The 24,639-nt window shown below is 41.0% G+C and overlaps 1 protein-coding gene and 1 pseudogene across 3 annotated transcripts in view; one reads left to right on the forward strand and one right to left on the reverse strand.

Moving 5' to 3' along the window:
- Nucleotides 1–24,639, reverse strand: part of Tbck (TBC1 domain containing kinase) — a 146,671-nt gene that overhangs the window by 31,571 nt on the left and 90,461 nt on the right. For all 3 annotated transcript variants that reach the window (XM_052179226.1, XM_052179224.1, XM_052179225.1), the window contains exon 24: nt 727–902. In XM_052179226.1, coding sequence (XP_052035186.1) covers nt 727–902 — 176 coding nt within the window. The remainder of the gene's footprint in view (nt 1–726; nt 903–24,639) is intronic.
- Nucleotides 14,663–14,784, forward strand: LOC127683945 (uncharacterized; annotated as a pseudogene).

The following is a 24,639-nucleotide window of genomic DNA, read 5'->3' on the forward strand; positions in this document are numbered from 1 at the left end:
GAATTTCATTTAAAAAACCTAAAATATGCACATTAAATGCAAATTTTGGCATGTACGACTCCATGAATTGACTACCCCTAATTTATTGCTTTTATACTTAGAACAAGATATAAATGTGAAAATTTAAAGTTATTAAAGTCTTCATTTACATTTCATATACTTTTTTTCTAAAAAAGAAAAGTTCTGGTTAGGAATTTCTCTGTTAACAAAAAGCATAGGGCTGGAGAGATGGCTCCAAAGTTAAGAGCACTGGGCACTCTTTCAGCAGACTAGATTCAGCTCCCTGTACCTACATGTCAGCCCACAAGTGCCCATAACTCTAGTTCTACTTATATACTTTTGGGTACATACTCATATACAGAAAATGAAAATAAATATTTAAAAAGGTATGAGGGTTACAGACATAGATCAGTGGTAGAGAGCTTTATAGAGCTCTGTCTTTATCAGTGCTCTGGCTTTGGTCTGCAACAATGCTTTGAACTCGACACACACACACACACATACGCACACACACACACACACACACACACACACACACACACACACACACTCTCTCTCTCTCTCTCACAAGTGTGCATTTGCCGTTTTTTGCATGCAGTTTCAAGGTTACTTATCCAAGTTTAAAGGTATCCCAGAAATGTTCTTTGCTTTTACCATACATCCTGTATAAGAATGAAGACATAGGAGTAGGGCCCTGCCACCCTTTCAAACCACAGCAAAGGATACTCCTCACTGTTTCTGATGTCGACCACCAGGAGCTTTGGTTTACTGGACTTGGTTTTCTTGGTGGGGGTTTTGAAATGGCCTGTCACTGTGAGGTCACACAAATCGATCAGGTCTTCTGCTGAAATCCGGGGTGACACTTCTGATTTCAGGTCACTCAAAGGGATGGATTCTCTTGACTGAAAAAGAAAAAGGTACAAGGAATAAAAATATTAATAATTTTATAGAGACAAATTGTAGGCAGTTTATATCTTCAGTTTAGTCCAAGGAGAAGATGACTCTAGCTCAGTTTGGGAAACTATGGTATAACTCTGCTCTTTACTAAACAGACCTCAGACCATCAAACTAGGTCTCACTTTTTCACCTGTTCTATGGTATGTGACTAATTGAGAACAAGGGTATTAGCAGTCATTCTTGGTGTTATTTAGTAGAGAGATGTATTACCCTCTCCCCAATATCCCCACAGTAAGCAATGCAGTAAGTTCAACCCAACAAAAACTAACTCAACAGTACTATTGATTTTGAAACCTTCTGTGATGTAACTTGAGAATTGAAGAGCTTTCAAAAGCTGGGAATGTAGCTCAGTAGAAAAGCATCTGCCCTATACACATCACAGACAAAGCTAACTTTCCAGCCTTCTCTGAATGTGTGTGTGTGTGTGTGTGTGTGTGTGTGTGTATGAAACTGCCTCTGTAGATTAACTTTAGGATTTAAAACAAATGAAGCTATTAGGACAAATTACACTAAGAAGGGAACAGTAAAATTATTATGAACTACATCTTCTAGTATTTTTTAGTTTGCTAAGTGGTTTTATTATTTATTATAAACTTTCTCCTAAGAGGAAAACAGCTTCCTCCACACACCGTCTGCCTCATTGCACTAGCACCATGTGTGTTGGCGCTTTCCTCCTGTGACTGGAGCCTCTAGATCATGGCCTTTGTTACAGGAGAAACAGAGGGGTTTAGAATAACTACATATAACTCAGGTTTTATCACAAGAAAGTTTTGACTATTTAACATGACATTAGCCTTATGAGCTAAGAATTTTGTATTTGGTACTTTTTTTTTGTATTTGGTACTTTTTAGATTTGAATTCTCAGTAATTAAAATGTATCTTTTTTCTCCTTTCTTACTTTGTGTGTATGTGCTTTTGGGCACAAAAGCTGGGAATGTAGCTCAGTAGAAAAGCATCTGCCCTGTACACATGAGGCCCTAGTCCCAATAAAACAACAAACAAACAAACAAACAAACAACAAGAAGCTGTCAAAGAGCTCTTAACATTTCCTTGATTGACAGTAAGGCCATCAAGGAGAAAGTATTTATATGCTTAGTCAATGTCAAAATTGAGCCTGATTGTTCTCTCGTTTTCTGAGTTTTATTCTGTAATTCTACTCTGGATCTACAACGTAGTGTTTCTAGGAAAAGAAATGAACCATATGAATCATTCACCAGACAAAGTTATTATGAAAACAAAACCAAAACTGTGTTCAACTGATGTCAGCTTTTATCTCTGGGGTTTCTCTGACTGTGTCCTAAAATCTTTACTGCTAAAAACATTCTATTTACCTTATTAATGTCTGAACAGAAATGGAAATGGCCAAGCTTTATGAGTTTATTTTTTTAATATTAAGAATTAAAGCTACTTAAATATTTGTGGGCTAGAGAGATGGCTCAGTGGTTAAAAGCACTGATTGCTCTTCCAGAGGTCCTGAGTTCAATTCCCAGCAACTATATTATGGTAGCTCACAACCATCTGTAATGAGATCTGATTCCCTCTTCTGGTGTGTCTGAAGACAGCGACAGTGTACTAACATACTTGAAATAAATGAAAAATTTTTTAAAAAATATTTTGAAATGAAAAGATTGAAGAGCTTTAAAATCAGTGTCTCCCTCTGTTCTTTTGTTAGACTGCAATCTTGCAGGTTTTTCTCGTTGTCTCCAGAGGAAGCTATGCACGTCTTTGGGGATGAAATAAAGAGCTTTGATTGGCCTAGTTCTGCTTGCAGTCACTTGGTGATGGATGTGACATTTTGAACAGAAGTGCCATCTGAGAGAAAAGCATTCCCTGGCTGTCAAGGAAGAGTACTTTACAGGACTGTTCTCTCTGAAGACAGTGCCCTGAGTCAGATCCATCCAAATGTGTATGGGAGGGGCTTTTAGAGAAGAAAATTGCTGCAGTCTTTTTTTTTTTTTTTTTTAAAACAAAACAAAACTCTTTTTATTGATTCTTTGTGAATTTCACATCATAGACTGCAATCCCACTCATCTCCCTCTCTCTATATCCACTCTCTGCTCTTGCAACCCCCCAAACAAAACAAACAAAACAAACAAAGCAAACAAACCCAAACTCTGGCTGTGGAAGCTGTGCATCTCACCGCATACCCTTTTCCCACACAGCTTTACTGAAAATGATCATTGCAATGTGTCACTGGTCTGCTTCAAGGCCTCTAGTTTCCGCTACACTAACAACAATGGATCCTCACTGGGACTCCTCTCAGACATCCTGTGTTGCCCTATGTCATGGAGGTTCTGTGGCTTTGGTTCTCGAGGAGCAGCCCTTCATGCTCCCTGTCAGTTTATAGATGGGAGAGATGATGGGGTGGCCCAATTCAAGGATGTGGGCCTGAGTGGTATCTGAACTGGTCAGCCCGATAGCTCTCCCACACTCGTAAGTTACATGCAGTCAGGTCTCCCGTATCCATGCCACGTGGGTCAGCTCCCCAGCACAGCCTAGGCCTGGTGCAGGGCCTGCTTCCTCCAAGGGCTGCTGCCAGTTTGGGGTAGGGACAGCTTTCCTGTCTCACAGTTTTCTGTTGGTTTGTGACAAGGTTTCTCAGTGCCCTGGCTGTACTGGGACTCAGTCTATAGACCATTCCTCTAGCTCATGAAGATCCTCCTGAGTGCTGGAACTAAAGGCATGCACCACCATCCCTGATCAAATTTTAAGAGGAGGAGACGAATCACAGACAAAGCTAACTCTCCAGCCTTCTCTGAATGTGTGTGTGTGTGTGTGTGTGTGTGTGTGTGTATGCAACTGCCTCTGTAGAGTAACTTTAGGATTTAAAACAAATGAAGCTATTAGGACAAATTACACTAAGAAGAGAACAGTAAAATTATTATGAACTACATCTTCTAGTATTTTTTAGTTTGCTAAGTGGTTTTATTATTTATTATAAACTTTCTCCTAAGAGGAAAACAGCTTCCTCCACACACCGTCTGCCTCACTGCGCTAGCACCATGTGTGTTGGCGCTTTCCTCCTGTGACTGGAGCCTCTAGATCACGGCCTTTGTTACAGGAGAAACAGAGGGGTTTAGAATAACTACATATAACTCAGGTTTTATCACAAGAAAGTTTTGACTATTTAATATGACATTAGCCTTATGAGCTAACAATTTTGTATTTGGTACTTTTTTGTGTATTTTGGTACTTTTTAGATTTGAAGTCTCAGTAATTAAAATGTATCTTTTTTCTCCTTTCTCATTTGTGTGTATGTGCTTTGGGGCACATGAATGTGTGGGTGTACACGTGTATGTGGGCTCATGTGGTGGGTGCATGTGTGTGTTTAGGCCAGAGGTCAACCTTAGATGTCACTCCTTGAGAGCCATTCACTCTGTCTTCTGAAACCGTTTCTGTCATTGGTCTGGAGACAGTTGAGTATGCAAGACTGGCTGGCTAGATGTATTTGGGGCACATGACCATGCCTGGCTTGTAAACTTCATCCTGGGGACTAAGTTGGGGGTCCTCGTATGGATAGGGGATTCCCCCAGCCTCATCTCTACTTTGTGATATGCATCTGCCAACATGCTCAGACTGACCTTGGACTTGTGACTCCCAGCTTCAGCCTTTTAAGTGAGCAAGCTTAGATAGTAAAAGTTCAAAGTGTAAATCTATCTGAGAATTAAAAAAATCATATTGTTTTGTTTACCCAGAATCAGAATTTACTTGGCAGATTACTGATGAAAACCCTGTAGCAGACCAGACCTTTGCAATGGTTACCTACATGGATTTATAGTAATTCCCACCAAGTCCCAAACATATAAATATAAAAACAAGACACACATTTTGCTATTCGTAAGTATAGCATGTTGACACTGTGGGAAAGGCCAGGGCTTATACTTCTAATGCATCAGTTCTACCTTTAGGAGCTATGCTGTGTAATGCATGTACATTATATATTCATATATATATATATATATATATATATATATATATGAACTTCATCCTTCAATGTGTATGTGTGTGTGTGTGTGTGTGTGTGTGTGTGTATGCATTAAAAAAGCTTTCTATTCTCCCCTCCACTTTCAAGCTAATATGAGTGAAGCAGGAATTTTATAGTAAGGCTCTTGTTAGTAAGGAAATGCACCCCCTATGCCCCTCTCTTACACCCCCCAGTATCTAATCAGTGCCTTGGGTCGCTGTCCCTGCTTTGTGATTCACAGCAGAAGTCTCAGTGCAGTAGGAACTCTCTCAAAGGCTGTTGCATCTCATAAACTACCAGAAAGTCGAGATGATATAGTGTACCTCAGGGAAATTGGTGAATGAATCAAAAAAAAAAAAGGAAGAAAGAAAGACATATGAAATAAGACATAAGAAAATAGGTTCAGGGATCATATCCTGATGAACACATCTTAGCCCTAAAGTTGTAAACATGAGACTGGGAAAAAGACAGTAAGGAAAAGGTAAATTCAGATTTACACATGTGAAACTCAGCTTCACAGAGTACATCATACTGAAAATATTAAGAATATAGCTAGAGATAGGAACAGGAATTTGTGAGCTGTCTCAGCTGGAGGATCCTATTAAGTATCAGCAGAGAACTGGAATCAAATTCATAAGATAAAAAACTCATTAAAAAAGAAAAATTACAAAAATATTGATTTTAGCAGGCATAGTCATATACTGCAGAGACAACCTTAAATTTTAGTATTTGAAGCAGAATTGAAAGTGCTTGTGCAAAGGACAGCCCTTCGCAAGAGACGCAGGCATAAACTACAATGTGCAAGCTTGAAGAGAAAAGTCACGTTAAAAACATCACTCTAAAAGCCCCATCATCTCCAAAGAAAGTTTCCTGTACATTTAGGACACTGTATTGCTTCAGTAGCTCTTCTCAAGTTTATCTTTATTTTTAGAGGACTGAACGTTCCTAACATCCAGAAAGAGCACCCTCAACAGAGTCTGAGACAGCTGCTATGCTCCGGAGGCTGCATAATGCATTTTCCACACAGGAGAGGTTTTGTCTCCCTAAATGGAGGAGAGATAAGGTACGTGAGTATGAAATACAGAGAGGAGAGACAGAATTCTTTTCAGTGATTGAAGATTTTATGTTAAAAGTTTCACAGATGTGCTCTATAAAAACTGAGTGCAGGGTAAGATTCCTCCAAGACAGTGCTTTCCCCTGGATTTACAGTATCAGCTGGGGGCATTTCATCCTCCGGGCCCCAGTTTTATGATGACTAATTGAAGAAGGAAGGCTAAATGACACTATTATTTATTTTAACCTAGTGTTCTGTGACTTCATTTCTGTAAGCAGCAAAACTCTTCCAAACTCCCACTCCCTTCCTCAGACAAAAGTGAGGAACTTGTTTAGTACTCTGTTATTTGAGGTTTATTTAAAAAGTCTCAGTGGTGGTCACTGCAGGCCTCCCCATAAGCAGGACACACACAGACAGACAGACAGACCCGGAGAAGTTAGCACCATACAAGTACAAGTTAGCACCATGAAGTACAAGTCATACTCCACCCCATTAAAGGTGTCTCCATGAGGATGGACGAGAGGGTGGAAGTAAGTGAAGAACGTAAGCGTCAGTGTGGGTGGGGTGGGGCACTGAGACAGAGATGAGGGGAAGGTGTGCGTAGGGTGCTGCTTCTACTTGCTTACTTGTGTAGACATCTCTGGAAGTAATTTTCAAATAAAAGCAGAACCTGAAAAGGATGAGGTGCCACTCAAGCCCTGGAGGCGGAGTCTGACTTCCTGGAAGGGCTACTTAGTGATGCCACTCCTCACAGCATGGGCGTGGCCTGTCTCCTCTGGCAGCCGCAGACAGACCTTCAGAGCAAAGACAGTGATTTGGGGCCAAGTAACTGAATCAGAGCTGGAGTTTTACTCCAACATAGCCCTCCACGGCACAGTTACTTGAGCTGGCTTGTGACCTCACTAATGTTCTCTTACTCTTCTCTTGCATGTTGAAGTGCTTAAAAACAACATATTTGTTAAGCTGCTTGCTACTTGCTACTCAGAAGCAAGGACTTTTTCATCAATATATAACCAAAGGGTATCAAATAAATGACCCAAATAGTCATTATTAGATTAGAAGCTTTGGCGCATACTTGAGAAGAAAATCTGTAGTTCTACCTATTCATTCTTATGAACAAACCAAGAACAAGGTGTAAAGTGAGGTCAATATTATTATTCCACTTAATTTCTGATGAAATATTTGCTGGCTAGTTTTTTGCCATCTGGAAAGAAGGAACTTCACTTGAGAACATACTTCTGTCAGATTGGTCTCTAGGCAAATCTGTGGGCATTTCTTTGACTAATGACAGATGTGTGAGGGCTCATCCACTGTGGGACTGTGGGTGATAGTGTCCTGAGTTGACGGTCCTTGTCTGTATAAGACAGCAGACTGAGCAAGCTGTGGGGAGCAAGCCAGTAAGCAGAGTCCCTTCCTGGTCCCACCTCCATCCTTGCCTCCAGTGCTTGTGCTGACTCCCCTTGATGACAACTGCAGTCTTTATTACGGGAATGGAAAGTAAACCAGGACGCAATGTTTATTTACTCTCCCAGTAGCCAACCATTTATATCCAGTGAAAAGTCCGAAGACTCAGCAGAGGACACAGAAAGCGAAGCAGTGAGGCTCAGCTGTTTTTAATAACTAAGTGTTTATCTGAATGCACTATAAACCAAGCCAGACAATTCTCATGAGAACTTGGGTACAGAACCATCAAAGTCTATAATTTAGCTGTAAGTATTTCTAACTTCTTTCAAATATGTGAAGGCATTTTAATTTTAATGATATCAGCAAAGCTATTCATGCCACAGCCAAGCCTAAAACCAGAGACCATGAAGATGTACCTTGAATTTATAACATAACAATGCATATTATGGAATGGACCTGACAAATCTGAAGGCTGCCTTTCACTTAAGTTAAATTAGCTCTCATGTTTCATATTTTCTTATTGAAGATAAAAATCTTAGAGGTAATTTTACAATTCATTTAATCCATGAATCACAAATTGAGAATAAACAAATACAATATTTTTAGAAGAAAAATAGACAATGTAGTCAGGATGGTAAAACAGAGGTGCTTGGTGTGGAACAAAGGAGAACCTGTACTTTGTGGATAGGGAGGGAAGACTGGAAACCAGCAAGGAAGCTGGGCAGCTCTGCACAGGATGGAGGCAGAAGGTAACCCGGGTAACAGGGCCACAGAGGCAAGCCCTGCAGTCTTCCTGGGAGGCACACGCATGGATGCAGGAACTGCAGCACTCACTGAGGCACAAGCATGGGTGAGGAACTGCAGCACTCACTGAGGCACAAGCATGGGTGAGGAACTGCAGCACTCACTGAGGTATATGCATGGATGCAGGAACTGCAGCACTCACTCGGCATCTGACCAGCAGCCCCAGCACAGACTCCATAGCTTCGGAACACTTATATCCAGTCTGGGGAGCTGGCTGGTTGGAGGGACTTTACTGTTCCAAAGAAGGAATCTTCTACAATGGCATTACCAGATGTCACCTTGCCTGAGCAGACCAGCAGCTTTGGCCAGTGGACCTCAGTGCACTAAGGCCAGTCATCTTAACATTCTGCAGTTTCAGCCAAAGAGGATGCTTCTACTACATGTCCAAGTCCAACATGAGCGGGACCTGCAGGTATTAGGAAAGGTTTCTTTCACCTCAAGACTGCAGCTCCTAATGCAAAATCCAAGTTTCACCTATACATGACATTTCAGAGCTTGGAAAGATACAGCTCTATTCTGAAACTATAGTAAAGTGGCTACCAGAGGCCCAGTCAGCCCTTGGCACCATCCGAACCCACAATGGGGAATAGGAAAACTTTCTGTCCCAGTCTACAGGCTGAAGATTAAACCTACTACAGAGAGGCTTGACTCAAGATTGTCCATTGGAATAAAGAGAAGTTCCCTTTTATCTACAGCAGATCAGGACTGCATCAACAAATGCCACAAACCTAATTCTTACTGAGGTTTTCCTTGTGTGACCTGAGAGTATTTCTATCCATACAGACAGCAGATACCCTAGCTACAAGTCTCATCACCACTTATACAAACCAACAGAAAATAGAAAAAAGTCTCCTTCATATTCTATAACTCAAGGAGCAGGAGACCAGTGCCACAAACTCAAATGTTCCATGCCTGCTCCTCTATAGTACACAGAATTGAGACCATTTGTGCTGATCTCTTGGGGTGTGGTAAAAGCATCAGGTATGGCTCCCATCTCTATAAAACCAGTTACCAGTGCTATGAGACCAAGCTCCAAATGGGATTGCCCCATGGGACCTGAGGAACATAGAGTTTAGGTTCCACAATGTTGAGTTCACGGCTACTATTACCACACCACTCAGCATGACCTGGACTCATCCCAGAGGACAGAGACAGTTGTACCCTATGCTCTAAGGATATGGCTCTAAGGAGTGGCTGCTGATATCAGAGGCCTAGGGATCGCCTGCATTTATCCTGAAGGTCCTGGAGAATGTCATCACTTTCTACAGATCAGGAACTATGGTAGCTGATAGCATTGCTCTTCTTGCACGAGGGAGCAAGGGACCTCTTCATAGTCTGCATCATCAACACTACAAACACAAACACAAGCCCTGGGACCAACAGGGCTCAAATATGTGTAGCCATTGGACATGTCACTTTGCTTATGTCCACTGAAAACTCATGACATTTTTGAGATCTATTGCATTCTAGACACTGTGGACACCAAAGCTGAAGAAACTGAGAGATGTGCTGGTGAGCTGCCTATAACTAAACCCAATGCACCTACCAGTGATCTATCTACCTATGATAGATCCCATATAAACAAAACTTTCCCTACAAAAGCTATTTCATACAATAGAGTAAGTAAATGTTACACCAAATAAAAGTAGTAGCAGACATTAAAGTAGGGAAAAGGCACCAGAGGAAACATTACACCATTACTAAAAAAATCCTCCTGAAAAACATCTCAGAGGAAAAGCTAAGAGATGCCTGAAAAAAATTTAAAGCAATAATTTGAACTTAGTGACACACAAAACAAAACCCATGAATGATACAAAAAAATGAGAAAAACAATTCACGTTACAAGTGATAAATTCAGCAAAGACAGATATTGGAACTAACACCCTGAATAAAATAACAATATAATAATAAATAAAATTTAATAAAAAATAAAAATATAATAGATTCCACAAAATACTACAAGTGGAAGGGTCTATGATATGGAGCACACATCTTCTGAGTTAACCTCAGACGTAGTAGTAGTCAAATAGGAAAAGAAGGGAGAATTAAAAGAACAAAGAATATGAAATTTATGGAATACTACCAAATGGACAACTTGCACACTTATAGGAATTCGAGAAGATGAAAAGAAAATGTACTGAGAACAATACTCAGTGATTTCTCACATATACAAAGGTACATGGATGACTATGTATAAAAAATCCAAAGGACCATCTGGAAGCAACCAACAAGGAGCTTTGTGACGTGTCTTCTCCGTTCTGCCCTTCTTCTGTCACATGTGAATGTGGTCCCATGTGTGATGTCCAAGGCTAAGGGCAGGCGCTCATCCTCACCTTCCATCTTGTTTTAGACAGGGTCTCTATTTTCACTGTGTGCACCAAGCTAGCTGGCTAAGGTATCTCTGGGGATTCTCCTGTCTCTGCCTCCTGTCACCCCATGTATAAATCTTTTTTTGCTGTTTGTTTTTTGTTTGTTTGTTTTGTTTTTCTAGAGAAAGAGTATCTCTGTATAGCCCTGGCTGTCCTAGAACTCACTCTGTAGACCAGGCTGGCATCAAACTCAGAAATCTGCCTGCCTCTGCCTCCCAGAGTGCTGGGATTAAAGGCATGCGCTACCACTGCCCACCATGTATAAATCTTTTACCATCTGCAATAGGACACATTTTTTTTCACTGAACAGCAATAAGATACACATTTCCCCCCTCTTATCAACACATGGAACAATCTTTAGTGTAGATCATATGCTAGTCCAAACACCAAGTGTGATGATCAGTTTTAATTTTTACCTTGATTGGGTTAAGCAACATCTAAGGGCTTAGTAGAACACATCTCTGGGTGTGCTTGAAAGGAATTTTCACTGAAAGTTTGCGTATGAAGGTACTAACCTAGTGTAGAGATCGCTTGGTGATTCATAATATGATGGCATTTTTGGGATGTGGTAGGAGGGTGGACCCAGTGAGAGGAAGTGAGCCCCTGTGACTTGTTAATGGGGACAATATGCTGCTTTGGCCTTTTTCTTTCCTTTCCTTCCCTTCCCTTTCCTTTTCCTTTCCTTCTCTTTTCCTTTGTCTTCATTTATTTTCTTTTTTCTTCTCTTTTCTTTTAAAGATTTATTTTTCTTTATATGAGTACACTCAGCTGTCTTCAGACACCCCAGAAGAGGGCATTACAGATGGTTGTGAGACACCATGTGGTTGCTGGGAACTGAACTCAGGACCTCTGAAAGAGCAGTCAGTGCTCTTAACTGCTGAGCCATCTCTCCGGTTCCTGCTCTGGCCTTTTCTTATACAGCTCCTTTCTTTTCTTTTATCCAGCCATGAGGAAACAGATCCCTTAGTATATACTCCTACTGTCATTACATTCTGCTCAATCATATGGGTCAAGAAATCAATAAAGCCAGGAGACAAATATATACTTCTACCCTTGAGATGTTCTGTCAGGTATTTATATATGTACCACACACACACTCACACACACACACACACACACACACACACACACACACACACACGTGGAGGGAGGGAGACAGACAGACAGACAGACAGACACACACACACACACACACACACATGCACACACACACACACACACACAGAGAGAGAGAGAGAGAGAGAGAGAGAGAGAGAGAGAGAGAGAGAGAGAGAGAGAGAGAGATATTTAAAAACAGGCATTTTTTTTTTTCAAAAGACGGGGTTTCTTTTTGTAGCCCTGGGTGTACTGGTACCAGAGATGCAGCTGCCTCTGTCTCCTGGGTGCTAGGATTAAAAGTGTGTGCTACCATTGCTCAGCTAAGTCTTAATACATTTTTAAAAACTGAAATTATGGGAAATTATAGAGATGGCTCAGTGGTTAAGAGCACTGACTGCTCTTCCAGAGGTCCTGAGTTCAATTCCCAGCAACCACATGGTGGCTCACAACCATCTGTAATAAGATCTGATGCCCTCTTCTGGTGTGTCTGAAGACAGCTGCAGTGTACTCATATAAGTAAAATAAATACATCTTTAAAACAAAACCAAACAAACTATGAAGTCTGGGCAGAGAGGCGCTTTCTGGAGAAGTATGCAGTAGTACACAGGCAAATCACAAGGGAGAGCTGCTTCACATGACTGCAGCACCCGAAACAACCCGGAGTGAGAACAAAGAAAATCCAAAAGCAGAGAAAGGACTGACAACCAGAATAGAAAGTTTAAAAAGATCAATCAAAGCAGTGTGTTGTTGTTTATAAGACAGGGCTTGGTGACCTAGGTCTCCGTGTCTATCTCCACAGTGGGGAGATGACGGACACAGGCCACCATGCTCTGTGACCACCATGCCCTGTGACCAGCACGCTGAGTGAACGAGCTGTGGGTTCTGACAAGGTGAATGAGACCGACTAAACATTCTGCTAGATTAACAAGGAAGAGCAAAAAGACTCGACGTCAGAGGTGAGAACATGGGTTCTCACTGTGTGGAAATGCAAAGGATTGTGAGAGTCTGGTATCATATACTAATAATGTGGAAAGCCTATAGGAAATGGATACATTTCTGCATGCACACTATCAAATTGGAAATCTAACTATGCAAATAATGAGCAACAACACTGAAACAATAATTAAAATCTCCCATCCAAGAAAAGCCTCAACAACATGAAAGGTTTGTTGCTGAATTACACAAAATATTTAAATGGCTTATTCAAATTCCTCTTAAACTTCATCTCTAACTGAAATGGGAAGAACTCTGCCAAATTGTTCTTCTGGAGCCAGCATCACCTTAGTATCAGAACCATACAAAGATCCCACACACAGGAAAACTAAAAGTATAGACCCTGATGACTATAAATGCCAATGTTATCTACAAAACAGTAGCAAACCAAATTCAGCATCACATTAAAAAGACCAAAGACCAGGTTCCAGTGTGACTCATTCTGGGGATGGTGTAATGGTTCAAAACTAAAACTAATTGGCCAATGTGACTCACTATCTCTTAGTGTTCATGATGTCCCACGTTTATGGATCAGAAGACTTTCTACTGCTCAAATACCTTAGTACTCCATTGTTCAATGCAATTTTCATCAAAATACTGACAACCTTTCTTACGGAAATAGAAAAAAGCCCAAATATTTATGTAGAAGCAGGAAAGGCCAAGATGAGCTATAAAAATCTAGGATGAGGGAAAAAGGCATTATAATGTTTGACTGTAAAACATATTACAGTTAATATAACCAAACAGTGTGGTATTGTTATACCACACACACACATACACACACACACACTAAAAATTTAAATTAATTTACAATCATATAGCCAAATAAATTTTTAACAAAGACACTAGTATCCAGTAGAGAGAAGATGGTCTATTGAATAAACGTACAGTCTCACAATGATTAGGGAAAACAAATCAAAAGCTTGAGAAAGTGGTGCTAGAAGTCTGTATTCTCAGCACTGGTGGGAGGCAGGCACGTTGTGAGTTCAAGAGTACCTCGGACGTATTCTTTCTTAAAACAACAATGGCAATAAAGCATTAAAATAAATCATCCAATGCCAATTAGAAAGGCTGTTATCAAAAAGACAAAAATAGAAAATGATGATACAGATGGGGAGAAAGGGTTGTGGGAGTGTAAAGTGGACAGACATTATGGAATACCATACAGTATTCCTCAGAAAACTAAAACAGATGTGCTCTAATGACACGGTGATTTTACTCCTGGGAACACATGCAAAGGAGACAAAAATCTTTGTACCAAATAGATGTATGCATTCCTATGTTCACTGTAGTGCTGTTCACATCACTAGGATGTGGATCTATCCTATGCTCTGGGTAGCTGAGCCAATAAAGAAAGTGTGTACATGAACATGAAAGAGCATGATTTAGTCATAAAGTGTGAAATGGCCATTTGGGGTAGCACGGACAGAACCAGTTTCATTATGCTAAGAGAAGAAAGACACAGAGAGTCAAATAGCATGTGCTATCATTTCTGTAAACTTTTAAGTCAGTGTCCTGAGAAATGGAGTGGGACTGTGGACCCTGGGGACTTGGAAAGGCCTGAGAGAAAGTGAATCAGACAAGTTCTGTAGAGAGGTACTGAACCACAGTGGGGAAGAAGATTAGTTCTGGGTTCTCTATTACATATACAGAAGGGTAAGAATAGGTTCACACAATCAATGACCTATTTCAATGTGACCAGAAGAATATGACATTCCAACATATGAAGATGATTAGTGTTTGAGGGGATAGCAATTCTTATTACCCTGATTGCATTATTGTACATTATATACATGTATTTAATTACTAAAACATACTGCATACAAACACACTACACTGTCCCAATAAAGAGAAAACTCAATAAACTATTTTATATGCAAAAGTCTACCAAACAGAACAGAAATTCTAATTAAAACGATCAGTTATTATATATAGGTGAATTAAGATAAGATACAGTTAACTTTAAAACTGTTAAAATAAGACCTTCACATCTTCCTTCTGGTATAATGCAGCTTAAAATAAGTCTCTAGAGGTATGGCTGCTGTGTCACTGTGCATCAGTAGATGGTAGAGAAGAAAGAGGCTATGTCTACACTCAGTATTCTGACCTATGACCCTATGTATGATTAACAACCTGAAAAAAAGCAAGCCTGAGATGACCTCCAGCCTGGTGCGTGGGGGCCCAGACCGGGAGCTAGCCTGAGCCAACCGTCAGTACAGCACAGTACAGGCCTGGAAGGGCTTCCATGCTGCAAGATATTTCCTATCCATTAACACTGAGGCAGTGAGAGGCCAGTGATTGGTGGGGAGAGAGGGGGAGGAGCTAAGGAGGGAGAGCAGCTTGGTGGACTGAAGAGCTGAGGAGAGAAGAGATGCAGATAATCCAGATGGCTTCAGACAGATTTCTGGTGTTTTGGAGAGGTTAGAAATATTGAGATAAGACCTTTATCATTGTAAACTGGCATTATGTAGTTGGGAGTGTTATATACATAAAGATATTAGGTTAACTATTTAAGAGTCATGTTTTACCAGGTATTTGGGTGCAGAGCGGGAGGACGGGACTCCCACTGTTGAGTCTCTATGGTAGAGAGGAAACACAGTGAGAGCTAGCTGGGAAAGATTGGCTCGGAGGTGACAGGGAGGGCTGCCTTGACCTCCCCCCCCTCCCCCTGGACTTGGTGCAGAGCCTGGAGGGGCGGTACTCTTTCTTAATTATTACTCACTACACTTCCAGGGCAGGGAGTGAGCAAGGGCCGTGGGCTCCTGGCAGAAGCGAGTCTAGACAGCCCACCCACAAATGGGGCTACTTGGGAAGGTCAGGGAAAGGCGTGAGCCTACGATGTCCACCAGATGGGCACCATGGGGTCAAAACAGGGAGCTAGCCTGAAATGACTAAAGCTGGGCACTGTGCAGGCCTGAGGTTAGGGGAGACCATGTCCGAGATTACCCCTGCCCAGTGTCATAATGCACCAACAGACACAGCACTCCTGAGATCACTCCTGAGATGACCCCAGGCACTCAGTGACTCTGGGCACCACTAAGAGGAACAAGTAACTGGTGGAGAAATGGACGAGAAAGAGAACCAGAAGGAGGTGGGCACAGTGAAGAGAGGCAGACCTGGAGACTGGAGAGTAGTGAGGAACTGCTGATGTGATAGCTGGTGATGCCACCCGGGACCACAGGAGGGTCCTGTCGTGTGGTGCCACTAGAACCCATGTCTGGGCCAGTGGCCCTGCAGCAGGGTTCTGTTACCACCAAAGGCCAGGTGGATGTCCCTGTTCTCAGTTGTCGCCCAGGGATATGTTGATCTGAGGGCTCTGCAGAACTACCACCATCCCTTGTCTGGGCATCATGGGAAATCTGGCCCTGGGGCCATGAGAGGAAGAGAGGTGCCCCTGCCCCAGCCAGCTCCAGTACTTGGGTGCAGGCCTCTGTGGGAGTTGACGGTGAGCTGGCCACCGGCTGTGAGCACAGAAGAGGGGGCTCAGCCACTTGTCTGCCTTGGAGCAGCATAGGCAAGAGAGGTATCCCTTTCCTCGTCCTTCCCTCTGACCACCTATGGCAGGAAGAAGAGCTGTCCTGCCTCTTACTGCTGCAGCACTTGGGACAGGGTACTTGGCACCTCAGCCAGGAGCACGGGTGAAGGTGAGGCAGCCCAAGGGTGTGAGTCAGGAGCGTCATCCTGCTGACCAGCTCAGACACCTCTCAGGCCCAGACCCGGGACTCTGAGTTGGCACACCCCATCATCAACCACACTGATGAACTGCTGGAGCTCATGAAGAGGCCAGTCCTACAGATCCAAAGCTGCAGGACCTACATCCATGACACAGAGCAACAACAGGATAGCTGAGAGGAAGGAGTCCCAGTGAGGATCTAGTATTGACAGAGCCACAGAAGCCAGAGACCAGACCTGTGACTCATGTCAATGAAAATTTGCAAGCAAATAAGTGTAGACAAATGGGTGTACTGTGGGGCACAGCAGCTTCCAGATCAAGATTTTTTTCTCTGATGGGGGTTAGGCTGTAAGATTGGGGTTAGGTAAGCAGTTATGAGGGGAGAGGGAAATGAGTGGAACTGTGGAACATGATGTGAAATTCACAACCAACAGAAAGTTATAAGTGTAATAATAAGCAATCCGAGATGAGGAAATATTGCTAAAAGTTACAGGCAACCTTTTTGTGTTAAAGTAAATATTTAAGATACTATATTGTCTATAAAATGTAAACATGTAATTTTATACATATATCCCATTAATATTTCAAAATTATTTTTTAAAATGAGATGTTTAAGAGTACACAAATTTTACTTATTGAAATAAAATCGCTACTCTATTTTAAAAGCAGAGAATAACTAATTGGTTAAAATGCACAGGGCAGGACAGGAATCACATGATGTCCCACATAAGCTGATACAGAAAAGCCATTTGACAAACTCCAACATCCCTTCATGATAAAGGTCCTGGAGAAATGAGGGATTATGTGAACACATTCAGTGCAATAAAGGCCATCTGTGATAGGGCAGGGTCTATCAAAACGCACGCTGAGCCAGCCATGTGGAGCAAGCAGGATCCTTCATGGCTTCTGCTTCAGCGCTTGCTTCCAGGTTCCTGCCAAAGTTCCTTTGATGATGGACTGTGATATGGAACTGTACAAAATAAGCCCTCTCCACCCACCCTGCCCCCAAACAAAAGAAAAAAACCTGCACAGTACTGGCAGAAAACCAGATACAAATGTGAGTGGACCAGACTAGAGAACCAACACGTACGTCCACAGAGCTACAGCCACCTAGTTATACTGGAGAAAAAAGCCTCTTCAACAAGCTGTGCTGGGAAAACTGAACACGTGCACATAGATGCAACGTTAGAGCCCTAAAGACTAAAACTGCTAGAGAAGTCTCAAGAGCAGGGCACATCTCAATATACAGGCTGGAGAAATGACCCAGTGGGTAACGATGGTTGCTACCAAGCCTGGCTATCAATGAGACCTGGAACCCATATGATCTCAACACGTGCATGTGGTCTATGTGTCCACATATATTTACACAGACACAAAACAAAAACGTGCGGTGAAAAAGTTTTAAAGCTTTACAATGCTACAAGACATACTTTGGTTTTTTTTTCCAAAAAATTATATATCAACATTTCCTATCTGTAAATTTATTTGTAGTGCAATTAGGATTTTAATAGCTTCTTGGTATGGAAAAAAAAAAACTCTAAAAGATGATATAACTGAAAAATAACAAAAATATAATTATAAATCTGGTTTGCCATAAAGGGATATTTAGATCAAAGAGAGTAATTTAGTGTGTTCAAGAAAATAAACATCTTTATAATAAACTAGCCATCTGATAAATAAAAACGTTTAATAGTTTGTTAGCTTGACTTGATTGTCCCTTGCTAAGTGGTTGTTTTGCCTGATTCCTGTAGGGCTTCTGAATCATTAACTCATCTCTCTCTCTCTCTCTCTCTCTCTCTCTCTCTCTCTCTCTCTCTCTCTCTCTCCACACACACACACACACACACACACACACACACACACACACACACACACACACAGATAACAATGTTAGCTAAACTTTATTCATTTGGGCTTGAAAGAAAGAATGGAAAACCCCTCTTCGCCGAATTCTCTCAGGTGTGCGAGCTGCAGATAAAGCTGTTTTCACTATTTTTGTGGCCTCAGTCTGTGTGAGTATGTGTACAAAACAGGCTAACATCAAAATTAAAATTCTATACCTAGGTTTAAATGTGATTTTTGAACTTGTCACAGAAATTGTTTATTTATTTATCTTATATGAAGTCCTGAGGGGGCCTAAATAAATGGGACACTTATGCCCTGAAATTTGAAAATCATTAGACTTCCTGGATCCGGTGTATAATGGTGTCTCTCATTGCCACCCTGTCTGTAGAGTTGTGCCAGAATCTATTTCCCTTTAAATGTCACAGAATGCCAGTGATTCATGAAATGACATCCCTGAACTCTGAGGCTGTGTAAGGAACATCTCTGTGCGAGACCTCAGATACTCATCAGCTGGCTGCAGTCAGGCTGCTGTGCCCGCCCATCACTCGCCATGGAGAAAATATATTCCGTAGACTCGCTGGTGGAGAAACATTGCCAGAAGATCTGTGTCAAATCAACACTGAATTAAATCAGGCTGCTCAGGAAAACTGTCACCACTGCAGCCTTCCCCGCAACTCTGTGGGTATGCTAATTACACTGTGAGAACTGCCTGCTGCCTGTGGAGACATGCCCCTGTCTCACATCAGCACAGCTGCCAGTCTGGATCAAACCTTCGGATATACTCTATCCCATAGCATGCCCATGTTGCTTTTGCCAAAAAGGAAATAATTCATATTTTCTTTTGTTTTCCACTAAGAACTCTACGATAATTCTGCTTCTACCACCCCCACCCCCAATCATCATCCATATCATGTATCTATAATTCTCCTGGTCATGTTTTGTCTGACCATGGACATACTTTCTGTGCTCATTTCTGTGGCATTTACAGGACACAGCTGTATGCAGAAGATCCTTGCATACAGTGGGATGGGAGCTGTGTTTACAGGGGAATGAGTGAGAGTGGCCACACCGAGGGATATAGCCCAGACAGACACTTTGATATGCCACTAGGAATTCTCATTTCTCCAAGGCAATTTCACAAAATGATAAAAGCAATGTTTAAAAAGATAGTGAAAGATACCAACTATAATTTCTAAGTTTTAGATGGCTGCAGGGAAACAATTAGGTGTTTTCAAAAATGAGGAGCATATGAAGGTTCACCGGAAAAAGCAATAATGAACATGTACCCCTAATTTACAGTTCCTTGGCCTGGAAAGTGAAGCGGATTCTTAAGTTATTTGGTTATGATATTTACTTCAATGTCTTATTTCACAAAGTAGTTGAGCTAACTTTTGGTTCAACTTATACTCTAATGCATCCTTTATTTTTTATCCCTTCCTGATATATTATTTCCATCTGCCAAAATAGTTTTCTGGTGTACTGAATTAAGTGATATCCCAAATCTGGAACTGATACTAGGAGAAGGGATGTTTATATAAAGTGATAAAGATCTTGCTAACTCTAGACTTGAGGAGTTCTGTTTTAAATAACAACTGGGTTCAGAAAATGAAGAACACAGTAGTAAATGAGGCATGACAGACACTGCAGGTTTTCTTCCGCTTTGCTCTCCTGATTCCAAACCAACTTTCTTCATGTCCATGTATTTACCAACATACTTAGAAAAGATGCAGTCCACATTAATGTGAAATGCAGGTACTGAGCATGTACTCAATAAATATATGCTAAAAGAATAAATATTATCCAAAATTGGCCTAAATGATGAGAGAGAGATAGAAAAGAAAAATATTCCCCTCTTAGAACAAAACAAAAACCTTTGGAACATGGAAGACTAGGAGCCCCATCAGAAAGCGCAGTGGGTAACAGTTTAGGAAATAAAGGGAGCAAGAATAATTTACAGTCAATTAGCTACTGCTCCAGGTTCAGGCTCTACCGGTCAACAAACCTCTGCAACAATTAGACACGGTCTTTCTCTACCACCAGACTGGCCTTCTTTGCTGCATTCTACTCCAAGAAATCTGGATCAAAAGACATTGCAAAACTAGTGCTAGTATGGATTTGAAAGAAGGGTCTCCCAGGAACTATTGCCATGACCTCCATCAACACCTAACAGGGAAAAGCAGGAACTAAACACAAACCTCAGTAGTGTGCTTTGGGCATCCTATAACCAGCCATTTCTGACGCTGTGGGGCCTCAGCAACCAGACTGGGACAGAATCTGCCTTAGTTGTGCACAGCCCACAGTCTACATCCATCAGAACAGAACCCAGAAAACACTACATGCAAAGGGAGCTAGAAGCCCACAGGAGAAGAGCTTCCCCTTAAAAGATTATGGAGAAGCCTAGGCCAGGATTGGGGAGGAAAAAAGCCAGTGGATCCATGAAGAACAAAATTGGCATTCAGGCCAGCAATCTCATTTTCTTAACATCTCCGTCCAGCTCTCCTCCCCTACTATAGCTATTCTTCATCTGGATGAGGGTCCATTATCTTCTACCTCCACCCAGTAGCCTCTCTCTACAGATAAGTAGTATCTATATAGTACAGCAGGGTATAGAAGGCCAACACTATCCCCTACTGTTGGTGCCTTTTAATGATTCTCTCTGTTCCTGTTTCTGTTTCTCCCTTCTTTCTCTCCTTTTTCCTTTTCTTGTTTTCTCTTTCTCATACCCATTCTTCTTATTGTCATATTTCCCAAAGCCCAAATGCTGATCTGGTTTACAATATCTGGGCACATATCCTTACCTCTCTTTAAAAGTCTAATGCTAACTAAAGCTCTCCCACATCTATCCACTTTTTCTTCTGTCTCAATTATTCCCACTCCTATGAATGTCTCTCCTCTACCTCCCTCTAACAACCCAGCATTTCTCACTAGATTCACAGTGATTGTTCACCCTTTCCTTTCCTTTCTCTCATACTAATGCAATAGCACAGGCAGTACCAATGAGTCCTTTACTACCTAAACTAACCTGTACTCAGCACGTGCCTGCTTCCAGTTACCTGCTATTCTGTTTAGTCATACTGGGTTAACTACTGGATAGTGACTGTTGCTGTGGAAGCTCACCCCACAGCAACAGAGTGGAGACAGCCTGCGACTGGAATACCGGTCTACCACATGAAAATGTCACAACTGTTGTACTTCCCAGTCTCTGTTTAGTACTATAAACATATCCACTGAAAGAAGAGAGGCATCCTGAATTAAAAGAAAAAGAAAAACAGCAAGAAATCCTAAGCAATAACCTAACCCAGATCCCAGAACAAAACCACATGGAATATGAAAAAAACCAACAAAACTTGTTTCCTCCAAAAGCTGTCAACCACAAACTACTAAACATGGATAAAAATGACTTAAGACAAAATTCCAGGTGAATTCAAAATAATGATTATAATTATGATGGGATAGATACAAGGATTCCAATATTTTCTGAGAGTATAAATAACTGAATAAAAAATGAAGCCAATCTTTAATAGTTTTATATTATAATTTAACACATTTGAATACACTGTAGAAAAGAAAGTCCAAACCATAGACTAAGAAGAGCCCATCAGAATAACAACAAACGTTTAATTTAAACCACAAAATTAAGGGCTTAGACAGATGTATTTCAAACTCTGAAAGATCACAATTGCAAGTCCACTTTAATATACCCAGCTAAACTGTCATTAAAACAAAACAAAACAAAACAAAAACAAAGCACAGTATAGGAATTCATGACCATCAAGTTAGCTCTGTAAAGGACACTGGCTTGCAGCTCATAAGTAACATGAAATCTGTGTAATATTTTCAATTTGATAAAAAGAGTCTCATATATCATACATTTAATACCTAAGGTTCTACAGTCAGGGGCCATGTTGAGATGTGACCAAAAGTCTGAATTTGAACTCCTCTAGGAGTTATCAACTCCTAAATATTTCCATTGCTGGGACTCCACAGACATTATGCTGCATTGACTTACAGGAAATGCACAGACACCTTGTGAAGTCCACCTGGACAATGGGTAAGCTGCATTGTAGGAGATAACAACCTTTATACAGAGGGGATGGAAGATATCAATGTGACTACAGTTCTCTGCTTCTAAGCCCGAGGTTCTGCCTAGCTCCCTGTGAACTCATGTCAGTGGCAGGACCAAAGCCAAGTACTCAGTTGTTTCTTGTTGTTTTGGTCTTACTATACCATGCTACAGTGGCAGTTATAGACAAAGTGCAGAGGTAATCCTGCAGTTTCTACTGCCACCTAGTTTACAGGGCCCCGAATAACTCAAGCCCCAACCATTTCCCTACAGCAGCAAACACTGCTTCTAAAGAAGCAAAACCGTCTAGACCCAGTCGTCACTCTAAACTTGGGTGCTCATATAAGACAAGAGCCTTGACAAGAGCTGCTGCCAGCAAAGCATAACACCGTAGTTTCCGACTGCCACACATCTGTACAACTGTCATCTCTATACTTTGTGTAACAATCTACTTAAGTTATGACTTGGTATGAGCACCACAGGGATACTGCTATGGGGTTTTACCAATGATATTTGGACCCAAGCCACTGTCAGACTGAAGGGCAAGTGCTCTAGGATTCTCACCACTGCTAGGGCTGCTGGCAGGGGGCCTTGCTACACAGCTAGAACCAACAGTGCTTGACCAAAGTGTGGTGACCTGATAGGGTCCACTATTCCCACATGAGTGTACAGTGAGTGCCTCGCAGCCATGGCTATCAGCACTGTGCCTGCTTGAGCTCGTGTCCCCACCTGTGGGGCTCATAGGATAATGGGTTTCTGATTCCATCCCAGTCTATACTATACTCAGAGTTATTAATCATAGCTGAAGGAGCTACAGAGACACTATACTATAGTCCCCAATACAGCTGCATTCAGTCTGAACCATCTGATAGAAAACAATCTCATTGCAGGAGCACAGGAAACATGAAAACTCAAGGCACCATGCCTCTAAAGGCACACATCAAACTCTTTAGTAACTAATTTCAGGTCTGCACAGATGAAATATACCATAAAGAACATTTTAAATAGCCATTTAAAAGCTGAATAAAATCCACGAGGAAAAAATAATCCATTAAATGAAATCAGAAAGATAATTGGGATATTAATGAGAAATTAAGCAAAGAGACAGATTTTTTGAAATTCTTAGAAATGAAGAACTAAGTAAGTCACATATGTATATATGCATACACACACACTCTCTCTCTCTCTCACACACACACACACACCAAGCATTACCAAACTATAAAGATGAACAGGGATGGATAAAAGAAGAAAGAGAATCTCAAAAAGAAATAACAACAGACTGTAGTGAGTCCATACATATCAATAGTAATGAATGAAAATGAACTGAATTCTTCAATTAAGGGACACTGAGTGGTCATTTTTCCTATTCTCCCCATAACCGAGAACTAGACTATGTATAGATCACACATAGTAAGAAAGAAAGATGCAAATGCAAAGGCTCTGTGCATCTGCTGATTTGAGCATTCTAATCAGATGATGTTTAGTTGGACTTTAGGTCAGTATTTTACCCCTGATACTGTATTAGCAAGAAGAATCACATTTGTGTTTTTCCTTGCACTGTACTATGAAGCCATCCACTTTATGTAAGAATATACAAGTAACTGTACATGTTGATGTACACCTAGTAAAATTGAAGAAAACAGTGAAATCTTGAGAAGTTTTGACTTTAGAGTATTGTGTGGAATAAATTAACATATACAAGTGAATTATCCAGGGCACAAAACATTTTACAGTAAATTTGCTAAGATAGCAGTTTGTAAGTCATGCTGAATTAATTAGCTTGTTTTAACTCTTTAACAGAAATAGGACACATTAGAGATTAAAGAGAAGAAAATGTCCCTGAAATCCTGCAAACTACAAAGCTCAGTGAGACTAATTTTCCAATTGTTCACATCATATAAAGTTTACTGTGAGATTAAATTCTATGCTAGTTTTTACATTTGACTTTTTAGAAGTTCTTCTATCATAAAGTATAAAAGTGTTTAAAAGACTGTAATCATCATGCCAAGCATTGCTTATATGCTGAAGACTATTTGGTGTATGATCTATTTTGCTCATGACTATAGCAAATAGTTACCATTATGCAAATGAAACAAAGCTTGTTTTTAAAAATCTTGGGCTACTGTATGTGTTCCTAATCAGCTTACCATAAAAACCAAGAATAATTCTTGCTTATTCACAGCCTGCATTTAACTAAGTTATACTACTTATAAATAAATGAATATGCTGATCAAATTTGTGAAAGAGATTTTAAAAAAATCTAAGAGTTAGCTACCATTTCTTTTCTAAAAAGTATGTTTAATTAAAACAAAACCCACCCATTTCAACTGTATGGTGGGAGAGCACAGTTGGCTAATGCTTGCTGTGCAAACCCAAGGAGCAGGTCCCATCCAGAGCATCTGAGAGCTAGCA

This window comes from Apodemus sylvaticus, chromosome 4 (assembly GCF_947179515.1).
Source record: "Apodemus sylvaticus chromosome 4, mApoSyl1.1, whole genome shotgun sequence".
NCBI lineage: Eukaryota > Metazoa > Chordata > Mammalia > Rodentia > Muridae > Apodemus > Apodemus sylvaticus.